This window comes from Etheostoma spectabile, unplaced genomic scaffold (assembly GCF_008692095.1).
Source record: "Etheostoma spectabile isolate EspeVRDwgs_2016 unplaced genomic scaffold, UIUC_Espe_1.0 scaffold273, whole genome shotgun sequence".
NCBI lineage: Eukaryota > Metazoa > Chordata > Actinopteri > Perciformes > Percidae > Etheostoma > Etheostoma spectabile.
The window spans coordinates 648,889-660,438 of record NW_022605577.1 but is presented as its reverse complement, the minus strand read 5'-3'; the positions used below and the strand labels follow the sequence as shown (position 1 = coordinate 660,438).

Genomic DNA, 11,550 nt, shown 5'->3' with positions numbered 1-11,550 from the left:
CCCCTTTCTCTACTTTTATCCTTTAATAAATACAAAATCTTATGCTCCACTTATTACATATCATAGACACAGATGCAGACAGACATATACCTTAACACATTTACACTGTTTTTGTTTCTTTTCTTCCCTTTCTATAACCTCTATCTTTAGCAGATTAGATAACACATCCATACTAGACTTATTATATAGATATATTAGTACATAGATGCCAAGAAACCATGCAATACCATACAATTTATATTGTGGGAATGGACTCTTCACATCATTCCTTTTTCCATATTTTGGTGTTTGTGCAGATTTGAAATCAAACCCAGTGGCTTATAACGTGTAAACAGTGCAGAGCTGTGCGGAGGCAGTGCAGAGGCTGCCAAACTTTTCAATCTTAAATTCAATATAACGGTCACGTAACAGCTCCTTTGCCTTTTTAGGTAAAATGGTTTGGTGTAAAGTGTAGTAGAAAAGTAAATCACAGACCTTTTCCAGTGTTAACCCTCAATCACATCACCGATATGTATATTACATCAGAAGAATCAGTCATAGGCTGTGCAACCAATCTCTATGATTTCTGTTTACAACAGTGCATGCTAACATGACATGTGAAATATACCTTCCTATGTAGATGGTAACTTACATTATTTACCAAAACATTGGTGTTGCTGTCCCTGATTCTTGCACAACATCTTGAAGCATGTGTATATATATATATGTGTGTGTCTGTGTCTTTAGTCCTTCATTGAGTAACTCTTCTCTGTATTGCAACAGGTTGACTATTAGTGCTGAGTGCCCCATGAAGCTTGTGGACTTCCCCATGGATGGACATGCGTGTCCACTCAAGTTTGGAAGCTGTAAGTCCTGTGTGTGTGTGTGTGTGTGTTTGTTATACATAAAGAGGTAGAAACAGAGATATATTATTTTCTGTGTCATGGCAGAAACATGCAATAACAAACTGGGTCATTACTTTTTATTTAAGTTATTGGCAGTATGAATGAAGGACTATTTGTATTTGTATTTGTGTTTTTCTCAGCAAAAGGGATTTTATGGCAGCGGCCTGGTGGTAGTAACTGGAGAGAGTTATGGAGAGAGACATGGTCAACATACAATGTGAAATCATGGCAGAAACAAAAAAACCAAGATTCTCAAAAGGTTTAGTTTGACTTATTCACTTTCTTGGCAAAAGTTATATGATAAGATTGATGCCACTCTCATGTCTGTACAGTAAATATGAAGCTTACGCTTAGCAGACTGGAAACTTGGGGACACGGCTAGCTTCCTCTGGCCAAAAGCAACAAAATCTGTCTACCAGTCTCTTCTAAAAATACTGTATATTATTTTGTCACATTGGAAGGCGTATCAAAAGCTCAACACTTTAAAGGTCCCATGACATGGTGCTCTTTGGATGCTTTTACATAGACCTTAGTGGTCCCTAATACTGTATCTGAAGTCTCTTTTACTAGACCTTAGTGGTCCCCTAATACGTATCTGAAGTCTCTTTATATAGACCTTAGTGGTCCCCTATACTGATCTGAAGTCTGTTTTTATATAACCTTATGGTCCCTAATACGTATCTGAAGTCTCTTTTATATAGACCTTAGTGGCCCTAATACTGTATCTGAAGTCTCTTTTATATAGACCTTAGTGGTCCCTAATACTGTATCTGAAGTCTCTTTTATAAGACCTTAGTGGTCCCCTAATACTGTATCTGAAGTCTCTTTTATATAGACCTTAGTGGTCCCCTAATACGGTATCTGAAGTCTCTTTTATATAGACCTTAGTGGTCCCTAATACTGTATCTGAAGTCTCTTTTATAAGACCTTAGTGGTCCCTAATACGTATTGGAAGTCCTTTTATATAGACCTAGTGGTCCCTAATACTGTATCTGAAGTCTCTTTATATAGACCTTAGTGGTCCCCTAATACTGTATCTAATTCTCTTTATATATGGACCTTAGTGGTCCCCTAATACTGTATCTGTATCTCTTTTATATGACCTTAGTGGTCCTCTAATACTGTATCTGAAGTCTCTTTTATATAGACCTTAGTGGTCCACATTCTGTATCTGAAGTCTCTTTTATGAGATCTTAGTGGTCCCCTTACTGATCTGAAGTCTCTTTGTATAGACCTAGTGGTCCCCTAATACTGTATCTGAAGTCTCTTTTATATAGACCTATTGGCCCCCTAATACTGTATCTGAGTCTCTTTTATATGACCTTAGTGGCCCTATACTGTATCTGAAGTCTCTTTATATAGACCTTAGTGTCCCTAAACTGTATCTGAGTCTCTTTTATATAGACCTTAGTGGTCCCTAATACTGTATCTGAAGTCTCTTTTTATAGCTTTAGTGGTCCCCTAATACTGTATCTGTAGTTCTCTTTTATATAGGCCTTAGTGGTCCCCTAATACTGTATCTGAAGTCTCTTTTATATAGGCCTTAGTGGTCCCCAATACTGTATCTGAAGTCTCTTTATATAGGCTTTAGTGTCCCCTAATACTGTATCGTGAGTCTCTTTTATATAGGCCTTGTGGTCCCCTAATACTGTATCTGAGTCTCTTTTATTTAGAAACCTGGTGGTCCCCTAATACTGTATCTGAAGTCTCTTTTATAGACCTTGGTGGTCCCCGAATACTGTATCTGAAGTCTCTTTCCCAGAATTCAGCTGGGGGAGCAAGGCAGGCTGGGAGAACTCATATTAATGTTGAAAAACCTCATAAAGTCAAATGTTCATGCCATGGGACCTTTAAGGCCATTTTGCGTGTTATGTCATTGCTTTTTTAAGATTTGTTATTCAACACTCTGTCATCATTCAATGTGGTCAAAGTTGTAAATTAAAAACAATATATGGTCATGTTTAGGTAACAGAAATACTTGGTTAGTTTTAGGAAAAGAACATGGTTTGGGTTAAAAGAAGCATTTTATTTTTATACATAAATTAAGTTACATACGGTAAGCCTACATAAGTGAAGTAGTCAACATTAAAAGACTTTTGGTTTCACACGGGACAGCAAAATGAAAGTCCTGTGTTTGTTTGACTCATCCATCCACCCCATTCTCGTCTCAACGCAGACTTTTGGTTTTTATATTACGACATGATGAGTCAGTAGTGACTAAACGGCCTGATATTACATGTGAAACCCCAAAATTGCCTTAAATAAAATGCAAAATGACTTAAGAAATGTGCGTGTTATACATGCCTTTCGGTGAGACCTGGTGTTTGTGCTGAAGTGTAAAAACAACAAGGATGTAGCTGTTTCCACAATCTGTGCTAAGCTATCTATCTAACACACTAAGCTATCTGGCAGCTGGTTGTAATGGTAAATGGACTGCTTTTATGTAGCGCTTTTCAAGTCTTAGCAAGTCTTATATATACAAATGATACCTATAGTGCCTTTTAGATAAAGTTTTTATGAGTTTCTGGATGTAAGGAAGTCTGTCACTAATCAAAAGTTTGTCCTGGCTTGGTCTGATGACATGCTGAAATGGATTCTGTGCTGAAAAGAGTGCTGAGGAGCTGAGCACTTTGTGAGACACAAAGCGACTGAATGCTTATTCTTAATACTGGAGCATTTCATGCTTCACTGTGAACAATGGAGCCCTAGCTCAGCACCAGTGTTTATAGTGGGCTTACTGGTCAGCAGAAATGACTTATCTGAAATAAAGGTGTTCTCGTCTCCGTATTATCGGAGAAGAACAGCAGTTCGGAGATTACATCTGCAAGGGGAAGAATAGGGAAAAGACAACGGGTTTGCCTTCGCATTCATCCCAATCCGCCATCAAATACTCAGTGTGTTGACATTGCAAAGGACAAATTCACATTTCTCAGTTATTGTCATCCGTGTTCCCCTTCCTCATCCTCCTCCCTTTCACCATCCCACTCTGCTGCTGCTAGCCTCCAGTCAGGAGGAAGCGGCTATGGATCTGATATGGCCTGAAGCAAAGGAAAGGTCAGAATCCCTTCCTCTGCCTCAGGATAGCACAGACCTATACAGCTATTTTCCATAGCTGGTGTGTGTGTGTGTGTGTGTGTGCGTGTGTGCCAATTTTCTTTTTGTCTGCCCTGCCTTTTTCTTTTCTCCATCACTCTTTCTTTCTCCCTCTCTACGTCTCTTTTTCTGTTTCTCCATCTGGACTTGTGTGCACAGGGCATTGCGTTCCTCTCCATGACACACCACAGTCATTTCATTTTGGCAGCGCAGCATGTATCCTGCCGATGTGGAGTCCCACAGGGAGCGGCAGGAAAAGACAACTGGCATTTTGTTGCGCATCCGCAGACCGGCCAACATCTTGATGTGTTAGGATTTAAAATATCCCTAAGTCAGACACAGTGGGGAATTTATCTGAATGCTTTTATCATCGAACACCTTCAAATTTAAGGATATGAAATGAAATATATTTTGAAGAATTGCAGTTTCCCTCAGCCATTAAATGGTCTTTCAGCTCCTTGTTTTGGTTTTTGGGGCAACTTTAAAGTTTTGAGTCACTCTTCGGGCTCTTATACACTTCAACTCCAGCATCAGACAGCTGTTTTTAGTGAAAATGTTCTGATAAACCCACTGTACACTACCTGTCCAACACCAAACAGCAGACAGACAAAGTTAGCGACTAGCTGGTGAACACAGTGAAGCATTGAGCAGCTTATGACACAGATAGCCAGGAGTTTGTGGAAATAAACTCAGAACTTAAAGATGAGTAAATATTGATTTTGCTGTACATATATCAGATTGCCAGAAACACGACTCCCAATGAATGTTGCTTGATTTGCTAACGTGTTTACAACTTGATGTATTGTTGTCGGGCTTTAGCGTGTTGCACCCAAAGAATCAACGGATGCAGATTTAAGTGAAAATGTAAATTTCATATGGTGTATTCACACCAAACATTCAAAATTCAACGTGCTGTGTGCCTCCATATTATATTATGACCCTAGATGTTTGGTTTTCCGACATATGTGGCCCAATGGGCAGGACAGCGCCTTGATGCAGTCCATTTACCATTTTTCACAAATGTATATAATGTGTATGTATATACACACTTGTACAAATAATAGCTGCATGTAAAATCTCATTATAGTCATGTATGGATATTGTGAAAGATATTGAAAGACACAAACACATTCCATACATACACATCATTCTTAGTCTTTACACTGCACTGTACACAGCTTACAGTAGGTGACTCACATCAGGCTGGCTTTGTTGTCTTCCCACAGATGCCTATCCTAAAACAGAGGTGATCTATACTTGGACCAAAGGGCCTAAGCATTCAGTGGAGGTCCCTCCTGAGTCCTCCAGCCTCGTTCAGTATGATCTCATCGGCCAGACGGTCTCCAGTGAAACCATTAAATCCATCACAGGTGAGACTCCCTCGTCCTCTCACCATTTTGACTTATCTACTCAGTTGTACTGAATGCTTCGAATCAAAATGGCTTTCTTTTTTTCACACATTATTGTAAAAAAAAAAGGGTGTAAAATTGATGTCCAGCTGTCTCTGTCTATCATGTCAAACCTGGTAGATTTGCCAGGTTTACACTATATTTTCCACATGACTGACAGGACAAATATTGTACAAATGCAGCAACGATTGAAAGGATTTGGAGCTTTGTCCCTCTATTGGACCGTGGCCAGCAGACAGTAGCCTGGCTCCGCTAACCTATGTACTTCTACTCAGTTTTCATTTTCTTCTGTACTCTGTACCAGTACTCTGTCTGAGTGTGTGGCATATTCGCAGGTTTTCTCCAGTCAAATTTTTATCGGTCCAATCAGCGAACAGAGGGAGTGGCTGAGAACGATGACGTCGAGGTTGTGCGCTAGTTTGAGTTGTGGCTCCGTAATGGCGGCCATGATGTTGTGGCCCTCCCCCCCAACGGGCTTTGGGAAAAGTTTGATTTTCCAGTATGCTCTGTTGGTGAAGGAGTTGGTGAAGGCGAACGCTAGCAACGCTAAGATGATGTCACGACCATAGACCGTTGGCGATTGGTTATGGCAGATCCAGAGTGGCTCTGGGCAGATCCAATAGTTTTTAAACTTCAACAGTACCCCCCCTTGTCAATGAAGAGTGACCAGACTCTCTGTACAAATGAAATGTATAAGAGTCTGGTAGGGCCAGGCTAAGCAGACAGTACCAGCCTCTTGAAATCCAACCCTGTCAACATCATGAATTGTGTCATTTCGGTGGGCCTTTCAGTGCACATAAATACTGAAGGATTAGAAAAAAGGATTTTAGCGGGAGAAAGTTTGGTGGCATGTGTCCATTTGGGTGAAAATGGATAGGGGATACTGACATGTAGCCAGGCACTAAGAATAATAAATCAAATAGAATCAAATGTGACATCTGTCTAAAGCTGCACTAAGTGAAATGTGTTGCCCTGCAACTTTAAATTCTTTGTTAATCAAACTAATTATTTTCTGTTGATCTTCCAGGTGAATATGTGGTGATGACGGTCTACTTCCACTTGAAACGGAAAATGGGCTACTTCATGATTCAGACATATATCCCCTGCATAATGACAGTAATCCTCTCCCAAGTGTCCTTCTGGATAAATAAAGAATCGGTCCCGGCACGCACAGTCTTCGGTATGTAGACCTCACACATCCCTCATCTTGCCTTTCGGCTCTCTGTTTATTGACTTTACTCGATGCTTGCATGTGTGTCTCTCCACTCAGCACAACAAGGTGATGTGAGGTGATTATGACGGCTATAAAGAGCTGCTGTTTTGTTTTTTTATCCTAAGATTGCCTCATGAAATGCAAATTCCCTGCTATTAGCTTTAAGAAGACTGGTTTCATACAGTATGCTAGAATGAACAGCTGACAGCATTAGGAAAAATCATTTTGATGCATCTCCAAAGCAAAGATGCCTCAAGCAAAGACCAGAAATTTGGGTCTAAGAAAAGATTTTGTATTCTCTTAAGATATAATATGAATATTTGTCTAAATGAGTTATAAAAGCTTGATGGGGAAAGATTAAAAGTAATTGTTTAAAGCAAGATGCCCCGGGTGGAAATTAGGATTTTAGGTCTCCACAGATTTTATATTTCACATAAAGCATACTATCTAACCAAGAGCAGTTTATTAAAAAAAGCATGTGGTACTTTAATGAGATTATGCTTTATAGGGTTTAGGCCTCAAACAAAACAAAAATAACAAATTATGTTTAATTTCTATCACTATCCCTACTTTTTATACACAGGTCTGTGAAAAATTTGGTCTATTCTTTTCTAAACTTTTCTATTTTTAATTTAAAACAATAGTGCAGTAACAATTGTGAAAGGGATTATAAAATTCAGTAATTACAGTTATGAATCACTGTAACGTTAACGCTTTGTAACGGTGACTTTTGAGTTACATGACCGGGAGTTTAATGGTGGTTTGATAAGCTTGGTCCCTGGTCGGGTCCCGGGTTGAGTCCCTGGTCGGGTCCTTGGCTGGGTCCTTGGTTGGGTCCTTGGTTGGGTCCCTGGTCTGGTATGTGTTAACTTGACGTAGTTAGTCTCTTCCAAATGAGGAGAATGTGAGTGACTCCTGGTAATAATTAGTTATTTTACGATGCCCTCAAATCCAACTCGCTAATAGCCACCGAGGCTAACAACTTAGAAAGCTAGCAAAAGGGTAATGTGATGCAGGAAATGCAGAAGCATAATGACAGAGGAGAAAGACGAGGTCGTTATAAATATTTTACAGACTTATAAAAGTATGAAAAAAACTCTATCAGGCTATAATTACAATACATTAACTTACTATACACTTAATCACTTTCATGGCCTCAGTCATTTCTGAAAACGTTAGCGAACACGTCACAACCAGTGAACTCAGGGCTTTGAGAAAATGCAATGTTACACTTCCGAGTATGTGAATATCACATATCAGAGCAGTCAAATGGACTCCACTTGCTAACACGGTAAACACGACTCCATTAAAGGCGTCATTATTCACACGCCGTGTGTCGTTAGCTGGCATGCTAACGTTGGCCATTCAGCTGTCACCTATGCTAGTTTTGTAGCTCGCAGCTGAGATTAGCTAAACTAGCTAGGTAGAAGTTAGAGTCGTTTAAAGGTCTTTGACAGAGCAGTACTGATAAAGTAAAGAGTAATACATATTACTGTTGCTGCTGTGTAATTAGTAAAGTAATGTATTTAGTTTTTCAATGAGTAATGTGAAATTAATAATTGATAACAGTTTTCAAGTAAGTTGCCCAACAATGGTTAGCAGTTGGGTTTTGCTATAAGCAAACAAGCTAGCTGTTTTTTTAAGGAGATTATGTATGGGTGTAGGGTTGGGTCAATATATCAATATTATCTCTACATCTTATATCAACATCGAGATATGAATCTAGCTATCGTCTTACATTTTAGATATTATAATATCATGATATTTATTTAAGTGTTGTCTTGGTTTTAAAGGCTACATTACAGTAAAGTGATGTCATTTTCTGAACTTACTGACTATTCTAGCTGTTCTATCATTTGCCTTTACCCACTTAGTCATTATATCCACATTACTGAAGATTATTATCAAAACTCTCAGTGTAAATATTTTGTGAAAGCACCAATATTCAAGACTACAATATCGCTGCAATAATGACATTGATGTATGTGGTTACAAATATTGTGATATTTGATTTTTTACATACTGCCCAGCCCTATTTGTGTCTTTAAAAAAAAGTAAACCACAAAAAAAATATTCTCAAATGCCAACAAGGGAATATTGGATCAATAGACCTGAAAATCTCTTGTGCAGAGTTCCAAAACACAAGTCAAGTAAGCCTGCATGAAGGTAGACGTTGACCTAATGCCAGGCTAAATTGTAACTACGTGTAGGTGTCTTTCCCAATATTTCCCCACTGTTATTACTTGTATAAAACTTAAAGTCGTGAATTTATATTTTTTCAAACTCCTCCTAGGCTGAGTCTGATCTCCACAAACAATTTGCATGTAGACTCTGTTGACCTTCATCAAAAAGTTATCAAAAGAATTTTGATAATCCAAAAAGTGTGCAAGTTATAGAGGAACAATTCATTGGGTTAGGATTAGAATTCTAGTAGGCTCTCTAGGCATTTCTAATCATGAAAAATGCTACAATTACTTTTTAAAACAGTCTTTTCTCAACATGCAAAATGCTTACTGAAGTGACTTATTTTTCCTAGCTTTTGCAGTGTTACTCAATGCTGTTGTTACATTTAAAATGAGTTACAACTGTTACATTACTTATAAATAGTGTGATTATATTTGATCAGATTTTCAAAGGTTGTTGCATTATTCATCCTTTCTACGAACTACATCATTGGCAAATTTCAGTGTTTGGCCTGTGACCCAGTTGCGCTCTCCATAACTCCCCTGATAAAACATTTGGGTCCTTGTCCTAGAAAAGACTGATTGGTGTGTGTCGACAGAGATGATGGAGGGCGACAGACAGAGCTGCTAAAACTAGACCAGTGTTGCTGTTGTTTTTATTATTAAGGGCCGTCTCAGTCTGGTAGTTTGTCGCCCACTGAGCGAACGGTTGGTGGTCCAGTCCCTGGCCCTGCAGTTCCATGCCAAAGGGTCCTTGGTCAAAACACTGAACCCCGAATTGCTGCCGATGCTGCGGATCAGAGTGTAAATGTGTGTGGTTATCTGATGGCACATTGTACGGCAGCCTCGGCCACAGTGTATGAATGTGTGTGAATTGTGAATAGTACTGTGTATGTACTGTGTTAAGACTAGAAAAGCGCTATATAGATACAGTCCATTTAGTCCAGTCCATTTCCATCCTCCTCCATTTTGAAGTTAGTTCTGCCATTTTTTGGAGCATCATTCTCAAGAGGTCATTTTATTTTGAGTAATAGAAAGAAAAACATGAGTAATAGTGGTGATTAATGATTCCTCGAACAGCTTTGTCACATGTCGACTCTTTATGCTGCCAGAAGTATGTGGAGTTACAAAATGGAAGTGGTTTGTTTCATTTTCAGTTTTACACAAGATGTTTAGTTCCTTTCTAATAAGGCACCCTTTATGAAGGGCTCTAATGATTATAACTAGGGGTGTCATGATTTTGATTCCAAATCGAAAATCGAGTGAAAATGAGCTTTGAATTTTAATCGATTTATTGCAGGATTGGCGATTCTCCCAGTATTTTATTTTCTGATTTTGTTGTTGTAAAGTACCCTTCTGCCATCTAGTGGCACTGTTTTTCTCAATCAGCAGCCAATGGTGTGGTTTAGGTGTGTGTGACGATAAGGCAGCTCCTAAAGAGGTTAGCGTTGATACTGCGGTAGCATCAGTTATATCAGAACTGGAAAGTATTTCTTCATTTACAGAAGAGGCTTTTCTCTATGGAAAAAGATGTTTTCGCTCTTCTCCCGACTGGCGTCGGCAAGAGTTTGTCACATCTCATCCCTATGTGAAGTTTCTGTGTTTAAGTTGGTTTCATGTTTTCTGTTGGTTTTTCCATTTCCTGTTGTATTTTGTACATGTCTTTAAGCTCCAACAGGGCACACAATACAACAAACAGTTCTGCTGGGTCCAGTCTTGGTTGGTTGATATCGTCAGGATTCATGAGGCTTGGAGCCAAGTGCAGAAAGGCAAGGAGGAAGTAGCAGGTTGTATGAGTAATTTAATAAAAACAGATTGAGAATATACAAACCACGTAATCTGAGGAATAATACCGACACAGGAGGAGTCTGGAAACACAGAGAAATCCAGGAACACGGAAAGACAGCTCAAGCACAGGAAGGGGACTAAAAGGACTGACGACGAGTGGCGAAAGACAATCAACCAGCAACGTACACAGAAAGCAGGTGGAAAACACAAACAACAACATCACTAGCTAACTTAGTTTTACATTTGCCAGAACTATAGACCAATTAAACAATAGCCTTAAATGAACTTAAATGGACCACATATAGGACTTACAGTTCTTATGGACTCAACTGATTATCCCGCCTGTCTTTTTTTCTTTTCTCTCACTTTTTTCTCTGTGTGGCCCGTGTCCGCGCTATTCCCCGACATGCACTCATAATCACACCTCATAGACAACCTTTTGTACAAAACTAAAGTAACGAGCCAATTTTCAAAATGTAAGGAGTAGAAAGTATTGATATTCATGTTAAAATGTGAGGAGTAAAAGTAAAAAGTCGCCACAAAAATACATAGTAAAGTAAAGTAAAAATATCTGAAAAATCTACTTAGGTAATTTCCATCTCTGTATATGTATAAATGGCTTACTAACATGTATAACTGCATTATAACCTAATAGTAGGATTAATAGCCACTTCAGCGGAGATTTGGGATGCTAGTAGCGGCTCATGTAGCCTCAAACCACTAGCAGTGATGAGGAGTGGGCCCTTGAGGTCCCCACCTGACACTGACTCAAGTGACATCACTTGAGGCAATTTCTGAGACTCCACACGGCTCCCTCTGGAGCCCCAAGGGCTTCATACAACATTTGCAAACAGACTGATGTGTAAAATCAAAAATTATATATTAAATATTACAACAGGCTTGTTGTTGGCATTTAGTCAGTCCGTGACAGCATACTGAATCACTAATGGTGACCAAACACACACACACACACACACACA

General features: G+C 39.1%; 1 protein-coding gene across 1 annotated transcript in view; it reads left to right on the top strand.

The window, feature by feature from the left end:
* The window catches only part of gabra4 (gamma-aminobutyric acid type A receptor subunit alpha4), a 25,749-nt gene that overhangs the window by 3,519 nt on the left and 10,680 nt on the right, over window positions 1–11,550 (top strand). The window contains exons 6-8 of the mRNA XM_032510869.1: window positions 763–845; window positions 5,204–5,347; window positions 6,414–6,566. Of these exons, the coding sequence (XP_032366760.1) occupies window positions 763–845; window positions 5,204–5,347; window positions 6,414–6,566 (380 nt within the window). The remainder of the gene's footprint in view (window positions 1–762; window positions 846–5,203; window positions 5,348–6,413; window positions 6,567–11,550) is intronic.